At 41.4% G+C, this 21682-nt stretch overlaps 1 protein-coding gene across 2 annotated transcripts in view; it reads right to left on the reverse strand.

The window, feature by feature from the left end:
* Positions 1-276: 276 nt before the first annotated feature.
* Positions 277-21682, reverse strand: part of LOC124798108 — a 58251-nt gene continuing 36845 nt past the window's right edge. The window contains exon 3 of one of the 2 annotated variants that reach the window (XM_047261361.1): positions 277-1107. In XM_047261361.1, the coding sequence (XP_047117317.1) occupies positions 915-1107 (193 nt within the window). In that variant the 3' untranslated portion in view covers positions 277-914. The remainder of the gene's footprint in view (positions 1108-21682) is intronic. The other variant, XM_047261363.1, reaches the window with a different exon arrangement.

Below are 21682 nucleotides of genomic sequence, written 5' to 3' on the forward strand. Positions count from 1 at the left end.
AGGTATATCGTAATTGGGGACCACCTCACTATACAGCGCTGTAGAATGAGTTGTAGTATTTACTCTTTTCATTATTCCCTAATATATTATCTTTTCCCAAATAATTACAAATTCTCTCGCATGTGTCTTGAATTATTTTTAAAAGTTGTTGATAAAAATGAGGTAGGTAAGCAATCCATTACTATTCTTATCTCACTTTTGTAAAGTGGCTTGATAACAGCTGCTGCTTTAATTTGAAATGGAAGCAAAGGAGGGGAAAACAAATACACCAGAATATTAACATGCAAAAATACTCTATTTCCAATTAATTTTATATGAACAAACTAATGCAACCAATGTGGCAGTAACATATGAAGCGTTTTCTTTGTATCAAGTTACATATTCAATACTAGCTAAGAATAGTCTTAGTAAAAGAACTGACAGCACCATAGTATTAGTATTGATCAAGATGCACTACAAATATCACAAAGGCAAGAATGCACTGATGATTACATACTTTTGTGTTGCAGTGTACATGAAAAACTTAGTTACATGTGTTTCTTCCAATTCAGCACACTTTTCAACATTCAAAAGAGTATAAACAAGCTCAATATGAATTTTAATGATGTGTCTGAAAATACTGTAACATCAAATTATTACAGCAAACATCTTTCTACAAACACATTAAAGTCAGAAAAAGGAAACTAACTACCAATATCAAGGATCACACTTTGGAATGATCATTTTACTGTATATATTACTGCCTTTATTGACAGACACTACAATATGATACCCATTTTAATTATTTTGCATACCTGTAAAAATAACAAAGACACACAAACACAAAAAAAAACATCTTTATTTAGTAATTTGTCAGTCAACCTCTCTCAGTGCAAGTGGCAAAGGAATGTTAAACATTTATAGAAATAGTTAGTTCACCCAGTTTTAACTTTAAGAACACCTATCCTCCTCAAATAGCGAACAATGAAAGGAGCTGCTGTTAGTGTTATGCCAATTCTCACAGGAGCACAAACTTTATGAACAGCATAGGCCACGACAAAAGTGCTAGCCCCTGCAGCGACATCACTAGCACCAAATGTCCGAAGCAAGGCTGCAACATCTAGTCCGCTAGATTAAAGAAACAAAATTTTAGTATAAGTAATAATAATAATAATAATAATAATAACAACAACAACAACAACAACAAAGTTTTCTGTGAAAATGGAAAATTATAATAAGCAATTATTTTCAATAACAAACAGAAAGACATATCTAAACTGAAACTATATACTATTTTATTATTTCATCAAGTGTGCAATAAACATGTCTGACAAGTATCAGGTGTAAGCAGGCATGAGCCATGTTTTAGAACTTTATCACAAGTGATTCATCTTAATACTTATGTTTTCATTAAAGTGTCCCCTCCAAGCTTTTGATTTGACTTGTAACGCATTCAGTTTAAGTTTACATAATGTTTGGCGCAGATGCTCTTTCAATTAGAAGTTTTATGAGAGCAAAAATTTTGTAACCTAGCAAAAACACAGTGTTGATATCAGTAAAACGATGTTTTTGTGATCTGAATACACTGCTACAGATGTAACTGTCTTCTATATTATGGAGTGAAGCAAGTGTAACTAATACATGATTTGAGGAAGAATTTTACAGAGGGAGGTCAGCAATTTACGTCTCTCACTTTTTGGAGGCTTTTATTTATCTGTTTTGCATAGCAGAGTCTGAAGTAGCACACTGCACCAGGGCATCAGGGAACAACAAAAGAATGTTGTTCTTCATAGTAATGTTAGGTCAAGATATTCATACAAGTAATGTTCCATGTTGTGTAATGTTGTAACACAAGAAGTTATTGTACAAGGGGCAACCAAAAGAAAATGGACAGATGGAAAAAAGAAGGTAAACTGTTCATAATTTCAAAAGTAATTGCCCTAAGAAAGTAAACTGCTCATAATTTCAAAAGTAATTGCCCTAACTGTTACGACACTGTGAGACAAGATGGTCAATGTCTTCATGGAAAAATGAAGGTGCCTATGGAAGTTTGGTTGTACCTGGACATGTACCTCTTCATCTGAAGCTAATGGAAGGCCACGTATGTCTGTCTTAAGGACTTGAAAAATTTGTAAATTGTATAGGGAAAGATCAGGGCTCTATGGAGGATATGTAAGGGCTTCCTACACTAACTTCTGCAGCTTACTCGAAACAACCTTGGCAACATGTAGGAGGGTATTCTGCTGGCAGGATGTCTTGAATATGCAGCAGAAGATCTGCTGGGAAGCCCTTCTACATCCTCCACACAGTTCTGATGTCTTCCCACCAAATTTCCATGTTTTCAGAGTGCTGAAGCAAGACATTCATTGTTGTCAATTTTCTTCAGAAAAAGAGCTGATGTCTGGATACAATCATGGTTTTGTAGGCAACCACCAACATGAAACTTCCTGGCAGATTAAAACTGTGTGCCGGACCGAGACTCGAACTCGGGACCTTTGCCTTTCGCAGGCAAGTGCTCTACCAACTGAGCTACCCAAGCACGACTCACGCCCCATCCTCACAGCTTTACTTCTGCCAGTACCTCGTCTCCTACCTTCCAAAGTTTGCAGAAGCTCTCCTGCGAACCTTACAGAACTAGCACTCCTGAAAGAAAGGATATTGCGGAGACATGGCTTAGCCACAGCCTGGGGGATGTTTCCAGAATGAGATTTTCACCCTGCAGCGGAGTGTGCGCTGATATGAAACTTCCTGGCAGATTAAAACTGTGTGCCAGACCAAGATTCGAACTCGGGACCTTTGCCTTTCGTGGGTAAGGTTCGCAGGAGAGCTTCTGCAAAGTTTGGAAGGTAGGAGACGAGGTACTGGCAGGAGTAAAGCTGTGAGGACGGGGAGTGAGTCGTGCTTGGGTAGCTCAGTTGGTAGAGCACTTGCCCATGAAAGGCAAAGGTCCTGAGTTCGAGTCTCAGTCCGGCACACAGTTTTAATCTGCCAGGAAGTTTCATATCAGCGCACACTCCACTGCAGGGTGAAAATCTCATTCTGGAAACCACCAATATTTTTACTTGAAGGCATTGACCACTTGTCTCACAGTGAGAGAAATATATGGGAAGTGTTCAGTAAGTAATGCAACACATTTTTTTTCTCAGCCAGTTTTGGTTGGGAAGGGGAGTGGAAGATGTGGGACATCGGGGAATATTCCCACTTCAACCCCTATAGTTTCATGAAGGTCTGATAGCTGGCAATACTATACATAGCCTTCAAAATGACATCTGTAATCGAGGTGTGTTCCAAACAGAGAGCTCTCACTGAGTTTCTTTGGCAAAAAACCAAAGCATTGCAGATATTCATAGGCAATAGCAAAATGTCTACAGAGATCTGGTAGTGAGCAAAAGCATAGTGAGTCATTGGATGAGGTGTCTCAACATCACAACAAGGTTGCACAAACATGTCCGATCTCCAACGTGTCAGCGGCAGCACACAGCTGTGATTCCTGCAATGTTAGAATGTGCAGACACACATTCAAGGTGACGGATGGATCACAGTCAAACACATTGATGCCCAACTGGACATCCCTGCTGGTAGTGTGGACACACTCGTCCACTGACTCCAATGTCAAACTGTAGAGTGGTACCATGGGAGCATACAGGACTTCCCAAGTAAGGTGGCCTAAGGCTGTCACTTTGAACGAAGATTATGTTGAACAATAAAGTTTTGTAGCCAAAAGAATGGAGAATAATATGGTTTATTGAAATCTTGAGTAAAATCAATCTACTTTCAGCAAAAAAGTGCTGCATTACTTACTGTATGCACTCATATTAACAGTTATGGTGATTATTTTCAAAATAATAAACAGTTTACTTACTTTTTTTCATTTGTCTGATTTTCATTTGACTGCCTCTTATATATTGGGATGCAATACATGGAAATGGTGACAGAATAAATACTACTTGTTCATTTATAGGAACTTGAAATGTTGTTGAAGCTTATCTGATACCAGCTCAAACACAATTGCATTGGAAAGAAGTTTGCTTGGACTGCATCAGCACGGTCAGAATGTAATTTAATTTCAGGTACTGAAGTTCACAGGGAAAGAAGACAGCCAACTCTAATCTGAACACACTAAAATTTGAACATTTAAAATTGGAACATTGCAAGTCTTTAAACACTCACTGAAACTCTTCTAAATGAGCCAAGACAAATGGCACATTTATATTGTCCAAAAGTAGCATAATAAGACGCATATTGCACGGAGCCAAGAGTCAGCAGGTAGACATCACAACTGACAATGGTTCAGCAGCAGTTGAAGAACAAAGAGCGACTGTAATAAGTGTAATGGGAATGGCAGTTAGGCACGGAATGATGTACAAAGCTGAAGTAGTATGAAGAAATGCTATGACTAGAAGAAATGTATGCGAGAACCTGCAACACATGAGCTTGAAATTTTTATGATGTTGTGTGACTGTAGAAATAGGGATTTAATCTTACTTGCAGACAAATAAGATGGCAAGAGATATTCATAAATGTTAAAAATGAATAGTATCAATAAATAAAAGTACTTTTTTTAAATCTGCGAATATTAATATTTCTGTTACTACCAATAACTTTATAATGTAATTGGATAGATAAAAAAAATCTTTTCACCAAGCAGTGGCTGGAGAACACATATACAAAAAAAGTTTTTGCATATGCAAGCTTTTGGAGCCAGTGGCTTCTTCTTCCCGAAGAAGGGTTGACGGGGAAGGAAGACGGCTTAAGGAAAGGGACTGGAGTGGTTTAGAAAAAGATGTATAATTCAGGAAAGTCACATAGAACCCCAGGGCAAGAGAAACTCACTGGACGGGATGAGAAGGAAAGACACTGCCGAGGACTGCACCACATAAGATTCTAGACGACTTTCCCAAACTCTACCTTTTTTTTAAAACCTCTCCAATCCTTTTCCTTCACCCCTCTTCCTTCCCCTTCAACATTTCTTCCAGAAGGAGCCACTGGCTCCAAAAGCTTGCATACACAAAACCTTTTTTTTTGCATGGTCTCCTGCCGCCACTTGATGTGTAGATTTTTTATCAATCCTATTACATTATACTGTCAAAAATTGATATTTTCATTGTTATACCATTAATGCTATGTTATATAAAATCACATCATAAAAGCTGATGTTATGAATAACAGTAATAATTGAAGTTTCAATACTTTATGTGGAGGTTATTCAAACTATTAATGGTAATTAGTAAAAAGGAAAATTGTCCAACTGATTATCAAGGGCAATTCAGCTTTACATAAATTAAAAAGTAAATCCAATATTACAAAGAACAACAAAGAGATATGTTTAAATGCGAACATTTTTAGGTTAGGCTTTACCGTGACTGTTACTGACATTAAATGAAACAACAAGTTTACTGTTACCAGTCGCCGTTTTATTTTTTCCACGACGCGTTTCGAAGGTTTAAACCTCCATCATCGGGTGGATTTACATTAGTTAGTATTACGTATGTGTGTATGTTGTGTTACGACATTTGGAGGAACTTGTGGCACTGCCTAGTGGAGAAACAAGACACTATTTCAGAATATGGTTTTGGATAACTTTTGACAAAAAATTAAACGGATATTTAATGGTAAACTTTAATAAGTAAACTCCAGTGGTAGCCAATATGATCATTGTAATTGAAGCCTATAACATTTTACCTAATTGTTATTAGCAAGTATGAAGTTTAAGCCATTTTAACATTTCACCTGATTGCATAAACGAGTACGAATGTTTAGCTGTTTTAACCTTTCAAAATTGGATTTATATACCACCTGAAGTACACACACACATATTTGACACCTCAAAACAAACACCTCCAAATGGTTTAAACGATTATTCTGTAATAATGTTGTTACAATGTATATTCTTTGCACTTTGCGATTATGTCTTCTCTTCTGCTGTACGAACCTTGCACCCAGCTGATTCCAGACGCCATATTTGTTTACAAATGTGGCAGTATACATGTGAAGTGTTACGACAGAAAAAGGAACCTGTGACCACTGGAGGTACTCTAGTTTACTTATTAAAGTTTACCATTAAATATCCGTTTAATTTTTTGTCAAAAGTTATCCAAAACCATATTCTGAAATAGTGTCTTGTTTCTCCACTAGGCAGTGCCACAAGTTCCTCCAAATGTCGTAACACAACATACACACATATGTAATACTAACTAATGTAAATCCACCCGATGATGGAGGTTTAAACCTTCGAAACGCGTCGTGGAAAAATAAAACGGTGACTGGTAACAGTAAACTTGTTGTTTCATTTAATTTAAAGAGAAATGTGGTTTCACAAAATGAGAAGAACTTCCACAGGCTAAGTATCAGCTGTGGTGATGAATCCATTTCTTTCCTATTATCCTACAATTAATAGTTTCTACCTGTTTTGTAACCAAAATCAACAAGACTAAAAGTTTTCGGGATGTTTGAGGCAGTACCTTGCCTTATTATTATACTATTACATTTTGAGTGCCTCATTCTAAAATTTATAGAATTGTCTGACAACATACAAATTTTACAACAAAAAGTCCATAGTTGATGTATCATTGCATTTGTGTTCTACCACATTGCTCTTCTCTTTACTAGTTTCCACGATCTGCAAACCCAACTTTTGTTGGGAAATACCAGTAATTACTATATGTACATGACTACAATACTATTCTTTTCCCAACAATTCACTGCTCAAAATATATGACATTGTTCTGTATACCCATGAATCTTTGGTAGTTGTGGTCACTGTTTTTATTTATATTGTACTAACATATACTGAATTTTTTATTTGTGGATTCCAACTTGTTTATGAACACAAAACGATGCTGACTAAGTTAATGATCATTGATGAAGCAAAGATGAAGATGATTAGGGTTTGTAAGTGGCTGAACAGTGTTTATTAGCACCTTTATCCTCACAATCAACAAGCCAACAGTGCAATTTTGCAAGGAAAGCAGTACAGAGTTGGGTCAACACTTGTGGTGCTGGCACAAGAAATGACTTAAAGAGAATAACAAGCAGAGAATCGGCAATACAAGCATTTGACATACACATGTAAAGGTAGAGTAACTGGAGGATAAAAGCTTCTCTGCAACATGAACTTTGGCAGGAGATGTACCCCCATGGCTCCTCCTCTCCCGTCTGCACTGACACCATGAGAAAACATTATAAAAAAGAAAAGTCTTCAGTGTATTAAATGTTATATGGAAAAATAACAGATTTCAAGTGTAAGGAGTCATATTCATTTACATGACTGTGTGTGTCTCTTCTTTTGGACATGTCCGAAAGAATTGACACCATGTGGAAGCCACAGCTGTGATACATATTATGTAAACTGGAAAGGGAAGGGAAAAGGGGGAAACTCTTCAATCCAGCCATACAGCCGGTCTGATATTCCGTAGGCTCTCACTTTGTTTATCAGGCGACAGTGCGGAACTGTATCGAACGCCTTCCGGAAGTCAAGGAAAATGGCATCTATCTGGGAGGCTGTATCTAATATTTTCTGGGTCTCATGAACAAATAAAGTGAGTTGGGTCTCACACAATCGCTGTTTCCGGAATCCATGTTGATTCCTACAGAGTAGACTCTGGGTTTCCAGAAATGACATGATACGCGAGCAGAAAAGATGTTCTAAAATTCTACAACAGATCAATGTCAGAGATATAGGTCTATAGTTTTGCGCATCTGCTCGACGACCCTTCTTGAAGACTGGGACTACCTGTGCTATTTTACAATCATTTGGAACCTTCTGTTCCTCTAGAGACTTGCGGTACACGGCTGTTAGAAGGGGGGCAAGTTCTTTCGCGTATTCTGTGTAGAATCGAATTGGTATCTCGTCAGGTCCAGTGGACTTTCCTCTGTTGAGTGATTCCAGTTGCTTTTCTATTCCTTGGACACTTATTTTGATGTCAGCCATTTTTTCGTTTGTGCGAGGATTTAGAGAAGGAACTGCAGTGCGGTCTTCCTCTGTGAAACAGCTTCGGAAAAAGGTGTTTAGTATTTCAGCTTTATGTGAGTCATTCTCTGTTTCAAGGCCATCATAATTCCAGAGTGTCTGGATATGCTGTTTCGAGCCACTTACTGATTTAACGTAAGACCAGAACTTCCTAGGATTTTCTGTCAAGTCAGTACATAGAATTTTACTTTCGAATTCACTGAACACTTCACGCATAGCCCTCCCTACACTAACTTTGACATCGTTTAGCTTCTGTTTGTCTGAGAGGTTTTGGCTGCATTTAAACTTGCAGTGTAGCTCTCTATGCTTTCGCAGTGGTTTCCTAACTTTGTTGTTGAACCACGGTGGGTTTTTCCCATCCCTCACAGTTTTATTCGTCATGTACATGTCTAAAACGCATTTTACGACTGCCTTGAACTTTTTCCATAAACACTCAACATTTTCAGTGTCGGAACAGAAATTTTCGTTTTGATCTGTTAGGTAGTCTGAAATCTGCCTTCTATTACTCTTGCTAAACAGATAAACCTTCCTCCCTTTTTTTATATTCCTATTTACTTCCATATTCAGGGATGCTGCAATGGCCTTATGATCACTGATTCCTTGTTCTGCGCTTACAGAGTTAAAAAGTTCGGGTCTGTTTGTTATCAGTAGGTCCAAGCTATTATCTCCACAAGTCGGTTCTCTGTTTAATTGCTCAAGGTAATTTTCGGATAGTGCACTCAGTATAATGTCACTCGATGCTCTGTCCCTATCACCTGTCCTAAACATCTGAGTGTCCCATACCTGGTAAATTGAAATCTCCACCTAAGACTATAACATGCTGAGGAAATTTATGTGAAATGTATTCCAGATTTTCTCTCAGTCGTTCTGCAGAGTCAGGAGGTCAGTAAAAGGAGCCAATTATTAACCTAGCTCGGTTGTTGAGTATAACCTCCACCCATAATAATTCACAGGCAGTATCCACTTCTATTTCACTACAGGATAAACTATTACTAACAGCGACAAACACTCCACCACCGGTTGCATGCAATCTATCCTTTCTAAACACCGTCTGTGCCTTTGTAAAAATTTCGGCAGAATTTATCTCTGGCTTCAGCCAGCTTTCCGTACCTATAACGATTTCAGTTTCAGTGCTTTCTATCAGCGCTTGAAGTTCCGGTACTTTACCAACGCAGCTTTGACAGTTTACAATTACAATACCAATTACTGCTTGGTCCCCGCATGTCCTGACTTTGAGGCTGTTGCCCGTTCTGTACTTGCCCGAGGCCATCTAACCTAAAAAACTGCCCAGTCCACGCCACACAACCCCTGCTACCCGTGTAGCCGCCTGCTGTGTGTAGTGGACTCTTGACCTATCCAGCGGAACCCGAAACCCCACCACACTATGGCGCAAGTCGAGGAATCTTCAGCCCACGCGGTCGCAGAACCGTCTCAGCCTCTGATTCAGACCCTCCACTTTGCTCTGTACCAAAGGTCCGCAGTCAGTCCTGTCGACGATGCTAAAGATGGTGAGCTCTGCTTTCATCCCGCTAGCGAGAGTGGCAGTCTTCACCAAATCAGATAGCCGCCGGAAGCCAGAGAGGATTTCCTCCGATCCATAGTGACACACATCATTGGTGCCGACATGAGCGACCACCTGCAGATGGGTGCACCCTGTACCCTTCATGGCATCCGGAAGGACCCTTTCCACATCTGGAATGATTCCCCCTGGTATGCACACGGAGTGCACATTGGTTTTCTTCCTCTCTCTTGCTGCCATATCCCTAAGGGGCCCCATTACGCACCTGACGTTGGAGCTCCCAACTACCAGTAAGCCCACCCTCTGCGACTGCCCGGATCTTGCAGACTGAGGGGCAACCTCTGGTACAGGACAAGCAGCCATGTCCAGCCGAAGATCAGTATCAGCCGGAGACAGAACCTGAAACCGGTTCGTCAGACAAACTGGAGAGGCCTTCCATTCAGCCCTCCGGAATGTCTTTCGCCCCCTGCCACACCTCGAGACAACCTCCCACTCTACCACGGGTGAGGGCAGCCTCAATGTGGGCAGTATCCCGGGCAGCCACAGCCGTAGTCCGATCAGGGGATGGATGGGATGAGCTGACCATCCCCAACAAACGCCCATCGAGACCCCACAGTGATGCCCATTGGCAACAGCCTCAAGCTGTGTGACCGAAGCCAACACTGCCTGAAGCTGCGAGCGAAGGGATGACAACTCAGCCCACATCCTAACACAGCAGTCGCAGTCCCTATCCATGCTAAATACTGTAGTGCAAAAAACGTCTGAACTAATCTACAGAGAGCACAAACAATTATACCCAAAATTTAAACGGTTATTAAAATACAAAATTGCCTAGTGAATGCAGTAATGCTGCTACTTGCGCACTGCTGACACAGTGCTCGGCGGCAGAAGGAGACTACGTGATTTTAAGCTATTCAGGTACTAAAACGCGATGCTACAACTCTCAAATACTATAATACGCCCGAAATTTATGAATTAAACAATGCAAATACCCAAAAACATGCAAAGAAATTAAGAATTAAACTATGTAACAAATAAGTGAGCTACGAGTATACGACTTGCTGCTGGTAGCTGCTTATCCAACGGTGGCAGGGAGCACACTGGCTGTGACCAACTGACACTGGCTGTTCAAAACAAAAACAAAAGACAGACGACTACGCGAATTTACACTATTCAGGTACTAAAATGCGATGCTACAACTCTCAAATACTACAATATGCCCAAAATTTATAAATTAAACAATGCAAGTACCCAAAAAACATACAAAGAAATTAAGAATTAAACTGCGTAACATATAAGTGAGCTAAGAGTATACGACTTGCTGCTGGCAGCTGTTTACCCAACGGCGGCTGGGAATGCTCAGCGATTGCTACTTACTGGGCTGTTTCCCTGATTTACGTAAACCAAGGTTGTCCTTGACACTACCGAGAAGGCTCTTGGTTTTGCTTGGAGGATGGAAGATGGTTTTCACTTGGTGTTTACGTAAAATGCGTCAAATTTTTCCGGATAAGGCCCCACAAAATGGAATAATAGCCAAGGCCGCCGCCTCCTGAGGTTCATCCTCAGTTTCCGCCGGTGCTGCAGGCGTGGGATGTAGAGCCTTCCGAATTTGCCCTTCCTTGTAACCGTTCCGCCGAAACATGGTCTTCAGATGGTCCAATTCTTGTTGGAGACTGTCCCTGTCGGAGATGGTGTGAGCTCTGTGTACAAAGTTTTGAGCACACCAGTCTTTTGTGCTGGGTGGTCACAGCTAACCACATGTAGGTACAAACCGGTATGCGTCTTCTTCCTATACATGCTGTGGCCCAAAGTGCTGTCAGCTCGTCTTCTAATCAAAACATCTAGGAAAGGGAGCATCCCATCTGTTTCGATCTCCATGATGAACTTAATATTCTCGTGCCTGGAGTTGAAATGTGTGAGGAAGTCTGCCAGTTTCTCTCTTCCATGTGGCCAGATAACAATGGTATCATCCACATATCTAAAGAAACAGATGGGTTTCTGATGTGCTGATTCAAGAGCTTCCGCCTCGAAATGTTCCATGTACATATTTGCGACAACAGGTGAGAATGGACTCCCCGCGGCTACTCCTCCTGTCTGCTCATAGTAGCCGGAATCCTTGAGAAGCACCAGAGTCTTCCCCTTGACCCTCTTGGTAGGATTGGTGTCAAGCTTGCGATATGCACTGTCACCTAGTAGGCCCCGCATCTTCTCAGCATAATCCTGTCGGGATAGGATCACTGTTGTGTTGCCCTTGTCTGCAGATAATATAACCATGTCCGGATCTTCTCTTAGCTCCCGTATGGTGGCACTCTCCCTGTAGGTAATGTTTGGTTTCATCAGTTTTGTTTTGGTTAGAGCTCTGCAGGTTTCGCAACGAACTTCTTCAGCAGCTTCAGGTGGAAGTCGAGCAGCTGTTTGTTCCACTGTGCTAATCATGTCAGCAATGGGTACATCTTTAGGAGTTGGAGCGAAATTCAATCCTTTCTTAACAACCGAAATAGCGTCATCATCCAGTTCCTTGTTAGTGAGATTGATGATGGTCTTTCCACAGCCATCAGAAGGTTGTTTCTCCGATATACGTTCACACTTGGATGCCTGTCGTTTGGCTGACTCCCTCTGGGTTGAGTCTGCTGTGGCCCATGTGACACCATCAACCCAATCCCACGTACAGGGGTTGAACCGGTTGGCCAGTTGTAGATGTAACTGTAGGAGTTCTTTGTTGGTAGTATCGAAGCGCCACCGCGTGAAGCGAGCTCTCTCTCGTACCAAAGCTAGGGTGGCACATTTCTTGATTCTTCTGGCCGCCGCTGAGTTGATGTGATGCTTGACCTTAGCAAAATTCAGTACCACATGTTCTTCTTGGCATTTCATAAGAAAAACAAAAGAACTCAATAGACAAATTCTCCGATGATGCAGCTTGTTGAACCTTTTCATGCTGCGATACATCTCCTGCCCGAAGAGGTATGTGATGTGATTCTTTAATTTCTCCAGGCATATTTTATGACTAAATAAATGTCGGGTGAACAGCCTGGTATGAGTGTGCATAGGACACAATATTTTGGCAATCGACCACGTTGCCATCATCAGGTGCGCTGATTTAGTGACCGTTGGTGGGGCGGCGCCAGGTATATATAGTATAAACCCCCTCCTGCTCCTCCCTATGAGTCGGTGTGGTCCATGCCCTGCATGCGGTCCAGGTACAGCATCCGTTCTCCCACCATCTGGGCGCTGCGTCCTAGGTCTCCTCATTCAGGAGGGTCTGCCGACACCATTTTCGTTATTCTTCCCTCCTCCCCCGACGTTGGTACACTCTGGGAAATATCCTTTTTCTTCTTAATCCAGGTGATCGCATGTTCCCACACCTTGCTAAGGATGTAACCGCTGTCACGATTTAGTTGTGGCTCCTTTACTCTGATCTCTATGGCTTCTTTGATGACACAGTCCCAGTATTTGAAAGTCTGTGTCAGGATTTCAGTTTGGTCATAATCCATGCTGTGGAGTTCCGACAGGCAATACTCAGCGATTGCCGACTTACTGGGCTGTTGCAGTCTAGTGTGCCGTTGATGTTCTGGGCATCGGTCCTCAATCGTACGAATGGTTTGACCTATGTATACACTACCGCACTGGCAAGGTATCTGATAAACTCCTGATTTATGTAAACCAAGGTTGTTGTGACACTACCAAGAAGGCTCTTGGTTTTGCTTGGAGGATGGAAGATGGTTTTCACTTGGTGTTTACATAAAATGCGTCCAATTTTTCCGGATAAGGCCCCACAAAATGGAATAATATCCAAGGCTGCCGCCTCCTGAGGTTCATCCTCAGTTTCCGCCAGTGCTGCAGGTGTGTGGGATGTAGAGCCTTCCAAATTTGCCCTTCCTTGTAACCGTTCCTCTGAAACACGATCTTCAGATGGTCCAATTCTTGTTGGAGACTGTCCCTGTCGGAGATTGTGTGAGCTCTGTGTATCAGTTTCAATAATCTGACTTAACAAACACCATACTGAGTTAAAAGCTGCTGATTATACAAAAGTGACAACAGAGTTCACTGTTGTAACTACACAAATTCTGCAGATGATTATAGAACAAATATTACTACCCACTGTAACTGAAATGTGTCACTACATAGGTTCTATATGTTACAGCAAGGGAAATGATCAGCTTGCTGCATTCCTACTTTCACTGTTCTGAAATATACATACTGTTAGTTATTAGACTAAATAAATTATGATACACGTGTGTGACATGGTTTGACATCATCATGAAACAATGACTAAGGAAAGGACGTCACTGAATTTCTTTTACACAATAATAACATAAATATGTTCATAAGAACACACATGCACATGCAGATTATATATACACGTGGCAGCTGAGCTCCAGGTGAGGAAGTCTGTTGACTAAGTTCACTATATATATAATTTTAAGTCTGATGAAATGGTCAGAATAATTTTCCATAATAAGTGACAGTAAGTTAGAAATTTAATTTTTTAACTACAAGAAAGTTATTTTATGAGTAAACTATGATTTCTCTCTCTTTTTCCCTTAGCCACTACTACAGCAATCAGAGAATTTTCACAGTGTCAATGCCTCACTTGCTGTGCAGTATGGCTGTTGTAGCCACAGATTCAAATCTCACTAGAAAATTATATTTAACATTGGATGTTTTTCACCACCGCTGTCTCCTCTTCCTCCTCCTCCTCCTTCTCTTCCTGCTCTGCTGTAATTTAGAATGATCACAATGAAATTAGATAACCGATTCTAAATAAACCCTTGACTTCGTACTGCAGTGCTGTGTTCATAAAAAAAGGAGCTTTCCATAACTGTCAGATGACAGTTGAAGTTTATCAAACTTCAATAAACATTGTCATATTCTCATTTATTAGTTCATAGGTGCTTTTTGTATACTTTCTTCACTACTTTTTGAATGATGGAGCTGGCAGAATGGAAACACTGGACGTTTGCACTGGATGTTAGCAGAAGCTGGAATGTAACTTGCACTGCGTAAACTTGCTGGTGTCATTTTCTCAACAGCTTCCTGAGCTTGCTTCTTCAGCCATTCTTGATGTGAATCTTCACTTTATTTGTAACTTATGACGCATCTCCAAGAATGTTCATGACTTTGAAATTAATGCTGTTCTCTTTCTGTTTCACTTCCTGTTTTCAGGGATGGTGTTAACGACACCATTTGGCGATACACCACATAACTGGATAAAATGATATGGAAGAACTCCACAAATATACCAAAACTGACATTGTAATAAAACAAATATTATCTCAGAAAAATAATAAAGACTCTAATCAAGTAATATGATCTGGAAAAGTAATTGCAATCTCTGGGTATTTTTTTTTTTAATGTACCAGCTCCTATATTCATGAAGCAGCAAAATTAATGTCTTTATGCAAATTTTATAGGGGAACATTGGTGCAGAGGTCAGCACCAGTGTTCTAAATGATAATGGTCCAGAGTCATAATAAATATTTTAATATTCGCTAATTTTCACAAGTAAAAATAAATGTAAATGTAGAAGATTTCTCTTGATTAGCGATTCTTCCCTTGAAACAGTAAAAGTAGCCAATATTTTCAATATTGAATCATATTTGAGTAAACTGTTTCAGTAATTTTTTCCTAATCCCGCTTAACGAAATTGTGAGAATCTCCTTAGCCTTGTATTTTCACAAACATAAAAATAATTTAAAACAAAGATGATGTGACTTACCAAACGAAAGCGCTGGCACGTCGATAGACACACAAACAAACACAAACATACACACAAAATTCTAGCTTTCGTAACCAACGGTTGCTTCGTCAGTCATCAGGAAAGAGGGAAGGAGAGGGAAAGACGAAAGGATGTGGGTTTTAAGGGAGAGGGTAAGGAGTCATTCCAATCCCGGGAGTGGAAAGACTTACCTTAGGAGGAAAAAAGGACAGGTATACACTGGCGCGCGCGCCCACACACACACACACACACACACACACACACACACACACACACACACACACACCCATCCGCACATACACAGACATTTTGTTTGCTTGTGTCTGTGTATGTGCGGATGGATAAGCGTGTGAGTGTGTGTGTGTGCGCGAGTGTATACCTGTCCTTTTTTCCCCCTAAGGTAAGTCTTTCCGCTCCCGGAATTGGAATGACTCCTTACCTTCTCCCTTAAAACCCACATCCTTTTGTCTTTCCCTCTCCTTCCCTCTTTCCTGATGAAGCAACCGTTGGTTGCGAAAGCTTGAATTTTGTGTGTCTATCGACCTGCCAGCGCTTTCGTTTCGTAAGTCACATCATCTTTGTTTTTAGATATATTTTTCCCACGTGGAATGTTTCCCTCTATATATCTCACACACACACACACACACACACACACACACACACACACACACACATCCGCACATACACAGACACAAGCAGACATTTTGTCTGCTTGTGTCTGTATATGTGTGGATGGATATGTGGGTGTGTGCGCGAGTGTATAGCCATCCTTTTTCCCCCTAAGGTAAGTCTTTCCAGTCCCGGGATTGGAATGACTCCTTACCCTCTCCCTTAAAACCCAAATCCTTTCGTCTTTCCCTCTCCTTCCCTCTTTCCTAACGAGGCAACCGTTGGTTGCGAAAGCTAGAATTTTGTGTGTATGTTTGTGTGTGTATCGACGTGCCAGTGCTTTCGTTTGGTAAGTCACATCATCTTTATTTTTTTTTATATATATATATATAAATGGAATTTTGTTTGTTGGTGGCGTCTTTTTATATAAAACACCACGTCGGGCAAACTAACTGCGAGGAGTACCACAACTGAGTCATTGATGTGAAGAATTTTCCAGTTGTGAAGCAGGCAAAATAACATTAACTTCAACTTTTCATAATATATAAAAACCAATACATAAATAACCACCACAACTATTCTTAGAAAAACATTTTCTAAGTCTGTAATGATGAAAAGACATGCTACCTACTCATTGGTATTTATAGTATAACCACTGGACATCATCTGGACATGTGCATAGCACCTGGTGAAATAACTTTTCAGTTACCTGTGCACTTAACACACAGCAACAAAATTAATTTTGACAGTTATTGATTTACAATGTTTAGTTTGCAGTTGGTGAATCTGATTATTAGTAACTACACCCTAAACCTAGTTACAGAAATGAGAATAAAACTACTTTACATGTAATTTTGGTATTCTGGCCCTCAGCAGCTGCATCCGTCAGATGCAAGCTGTAGGCACTTCAACACCTGATCAAAGAACACACTGGCTGGTGAAATGTACTCTTCATGCTGGTAGAATAATTGAACCACGGCATCAACAGAGAATGTGCTCGGCAACTGTGTGACCATTGGAATTACTTCCTGGGTAGTATGGAAATACCCTGTTAAATTCACTAAATATTTGTGGCTCCGTAAACTTTCCTGGTGTAATAATTAGTTGTATTCATCTCAAGTCTCCACCCGACCCAACATGAATACAACCACCTGATATTTCCTTGTCATTTCCATTGAGTAATCTGAGTGATTTTCACTAAAGGTGTGGTTTTGGGTTACTAGTTTATGTATTTGAGCCCAGGCAGGTCATTCCATGCAGAAACAGCACCTAATCTCATGTTTTATGTTGCAATTTATCTTTCCTACTAACCAATGGGGCAATATAGGGGAGAGAACTGCAGCAGCTCTTCTTTACATCTGAGACATTGTGGTTGTGCTGTGAAGTAAATGCAGTATTTGGTCTCGTTTCCAGTCTCTAAGGAAGACAGAGCTTTCATCAGCCAATCAATATGGAAGACTTTAGAAAACTTCTACATCTTAAGCCCTCTCGCAACTTCCATCATGCCTTAGAGTAACAGTGAATAACTTTTGATATTGCACATGTGAGCCTCTTGTGCTCCTTCCAACATAATTTTTGGTTTTTGTGAATGCACAGTTTTCTCTATGAAATTGTGGCACTATATAATTCCTTAACTGGACTTCTTTATGCGTCTACTCCAATTTCCAAATTACGAGACTACCGTGTATAAACTGTTCTCATCTTGAAAGAGCCATGAGCTCCTTCATGGAAGGTTTTGCTATTACTGTTGGGTCAGAAAGTGAAATAAATTACCTTTGATTATCCACCTTTAGCAGACAGCCAAAAATACAGGAATGAGGGCACAAACTCACAGCTTTGCTTGTACATTGGCCACTGCACAGCTCAAGTGGAAGATAACACTTCCTCCAGACACATCTGCATCTTACAGTGTTGCCAGGTAGTGCAGATGACTGGACTTCGAATTCTGAGAGTGGCTAGTTTTATTGTTGCCTTTAGGTGGTGACTCAGCCTTAGATTCTGCAGCTGTCATGTCTTATGTCTCAGACTACATAAAAATTTGCATGGCAGTGCAAAAGGGAAAAGTAAGTTGAGGTCACTTGGGGCACACATGAGGTACTCTCTCCCACATCCACCCAATACTGAATGTGGAGATGCATTATATTTTGTCATAAAATCAACTTTCCCTCAGGAAACATACAACTTTGTTATCAACCACGAGCACACACTGAGAATACATGCTATCATGAGATGATTACCTCAGCTTCAGTGGGGGGAGTCCTCTTGACATAAGAGGGTAAGTCTGGAGTGGCAGATACACAGTCAGCACAGTGTTTGATGGCATCTTTCATGGAGGCCTGGAGAGAATTATGCTATGTCTCTGTAGTCACTGTGATTGCCCACAGCTTGAGGCATGTGGTGATCTGCTATTCCATATCTCAGGTTTTCAAAATCTAATGTTGCAATTGCAATCTTAAGTCTTTGCCTGATACTCCTAGTTCAAGTTTGCCTCTTGTTGTTGCTTCTTAAGTTATTTTACCAGCAAGATCATGACTTTCGAATCATCAGTGTAAACAGATGTTGAATTTGGGTACTCATGGGGAATGGAACTTGTATCTGAGAATGGTGGAATCAGCATTTTTCTTAAGGCCCCAAAAGAGGTCTAACCAATTCACAGGACTGGGTACATACCACAGGGGTGTGCCATGGGGAACATACACATAAGGGGACAGCTGGAGAACCCTCACACTGTCTCTCAAATCTTACACTACTGGTCTAATCATATTTGGGAGATTTGTAAGAAGTCTGAACTGTTAGTTGCGAAACACAGCTGAGTAACACAGGTGAGTAACACAGATGAGTAGGAACCTGATTGATTGTGTCAGCATAGATCACCAAGAGTTGATGGTGTCTAACTCTCAGTGGTGATATGCCAGCTTCCAACCAGGGCACTCTACTGGCATCATACAGAAGATTCCAGTTTCCAACTACACACCACTGCAGTGGACAGGGTCTAAAACATTCATTACTGGCAGCACTGCTGAGCCTAAGGCAACACATCAACAGTCCAAGCAGGATAAAATCAAAGCTTTGTAGAAGCTTAATAGGAGTGGGCCCAGTTATGTACTTTCTGTATGGGCCCCCATAGCTGGCACTCTGCAATGTGCAATGCTGTAATGCTGACAAAGGTCATCCACACGTAGTGACAGTGAAACCCACAGTCATATCCTTCTGGACCCGGAATCTGAGAGACAGGAAATTCTGGATTGGGTAAAGAGGCCAGGAAGCCCACTCACACAGTGTTGACAGGATGTGATGGTGCTAGGTGGTGTGTATATACATATATATTACTAAAAAGCTTGCCTTCACTGTAAGTCTCTTGAATGCTACGAAAACTTCCACAAGAAGATGGTGTTTGCACTTTAAAGCAATCCACATTTATTCTTCTGCTCTTCTGCCTCAATTGTGTGTGTGTCTATATATATATATATATATATATATATGATTATAATAGAGGGAAACATTCCACGTAGGAAAAATATATCTAAAAACAAAGATGATGTGACTTACCAAATGAAAGTGCTGGCAGGTTGACAGACACACAAACATACACACAAAATTCAAGCTTTCGCAACAAACTGTTGCTTCATCAGGAAAGAGGGAAGGAGAGGGAGAGACGAAAGGATGTGGGTTTTAAGGGAGAGGGTAAGGAGTCATTCCAATCCCGGGAGCGGAAAGACTTACCTTAGGGGGAAAAAAGGATGGGTATACACTCGCACACACACACATATCCATCCACACATATACTGACACAAGCAGACATATTTAAAGACAAAGAGTTTGGGCAGAGATGTCAGTCGAGGCAGAAGTGCAGGGGCAAAGATGTTGTTGAATGACAGGTGAGGTATAAGTGGCGGCAACTTGAAATTAGCGGAGATTGAGGCCTGGTGGATAACGGGAAGAGAGGATATATTGAAGAGCAAGTTCCCATCTCCGGAGTTTGGATAGGTTGGTGTTAGTGGGAAGTATCTAGATAACCCGGATGGTGTAACACTGTGCCCAGATGTGCTGGCCGTGCACCAAGGCATGTTTAACCACAGGGTGATCCTCATTACCAACAAACACTGTCTGCCTGTGTCCATTCATGCGAATGGACAGTTTGTTGCTGGTCATTCCCACATAGAATGCGTCACAGTGTAGGCAGGACAGTTGGTAGATCACGTGGTTGCTTTCACACGTGGCTCTGCCTTTGATCTTTCACCACAACACCGCTCCTTTTAATACATTTACACGTTTTTCGAAATTTTCCCGAATTTCTCCGTCCTTTAACGTGTTTCAGCGGCAACACAACCACCTAACCTTCATGCACATCGCTGTCTACCAACCCAAGTTCACCACAGGATCAACTTAACCAACACTTTTTCGCCTTTTTTCATACCAGATCTCCAGTTACTTTCTAGCTCACCCTTATCTCTCCACATATATTTTTATCTTTCATTTTCATTTCAACCTCATGTTACACTTTCCACCTTCTAATACCATGTCACCCTCACAACACCCCCACAACGACCCCATTAAGTTTTATTTACATTTCCTCCGCAAACATGCCTTCACCCTAGCCAGATTACGCTTGCATATTTTATTTTCTCAGGCTTGTCTGACATTTGGCATAACCCCCAAAGGCCTCACACTTAAAGTTCCCATCTCTGGCTGCAACCCTTCTTTCCATCAGTCCCTATACCAGTTCCAAACTGAACAATTCATTTCCCTCACCCACCTAATCCTTCACCTACACATCAACTCAGCCAATGAACACACCCGTCAACTCCTATCCTTAATAAAAGTCCTCAATCTTTCCTCTCCCACATCCACACCGGCTATTCAGAGCATCCTCCTACAGGCCAACCACAAATTAGAACAGCATGCCACCCTTCACCTCAAAAAACTATCCAATCTCCTGGTTTCCCACCTCCGGAAAGGCAACTCACTCACCCTTCACAACCTTTCCAGCAAACCTCAACCACCTCTCATTGCACACAAACCCAGTCTCTCCCATCTACTCAGTCTCCCACTTCCAGCTCCACTCCCTCCAAAACCTCAAAATTCCAATCAACACAATCTGGCACCACAACACCTTAATTCAGTAGTTAACCTTTCCTCCAAACCTCTCTCCCAATCCGAAACCTCTGTCCTATCCAAAGGCCTCACCTTCAGCCCCACTCCCAGATTCAACCAAACAGCCCTCGTCAAAGATTTACTGTCCTACACTCGTACTCTCTGCTGGAAGTATCACTTTGCCACGAAGAAAAATGATCCTAATCCTACCCCTAATGATCCAACTCCCCAAGACACTATCCAAATTGAACCCTGCCTGGAAAAGTTCCGTCCTCCGTCACAGCAGGACCCACCTCCTCTTCCTCAAAATCACCCTCTCCAAACCTTCCAGGAATTTCTGACTTCCAGCCTTGCCTCTCAATCCTTCTTAAAAAACCTTAATCTTACTCCCAACATCACCACTGCTGAAGGCCAGGCTATCGGTGATCTGAAGGCTGACCGGTCCATCGTCATTCTTCCGGCGGACAAAGGTTCCACGACCGTGGTACTTGATCGTCGGGAGTATGTGGCTGAGCGACTGCGTCAGCTTTCAGACAACACCACATACAAAGTTTGCCAAGGTAATCCCATTCCTGACGTCCAGGCGGAGCTTCAAGGAATCCTCAGAACCTTAGGCCCCCTACAAAACCTTTCACCTGACTCCATCAACCTCCTGACCCCACCGACACCCCACACCCCTACCTTCTACCTTCTTCCTAAAATTCACAAACCCAATCATCCCGGCTGCCCCATTGTAGCTGGTTACTAAGCCCCCACAGAACGTATCTCTGCCTACGTAGATCAACACCTTCAACCC

The sequence above is a fragment of the Schistocerca piceifrons genome, chromosome 5 (genome assembly GCF_021461385.2).
Source record: "Schistocerca piceifrons isolate TAMUIC-IGC-003096 chromosome 5, iqSchPice1.1, whole genome shotgun sequence".
In the NCBI taxonomy this organism is placed as follows: Eukaryota; Metazoa; Arthropoda; class Insecta; order Orthoptera; family Acrididae; genus Schistocerca; species Schistocerca piceifrons.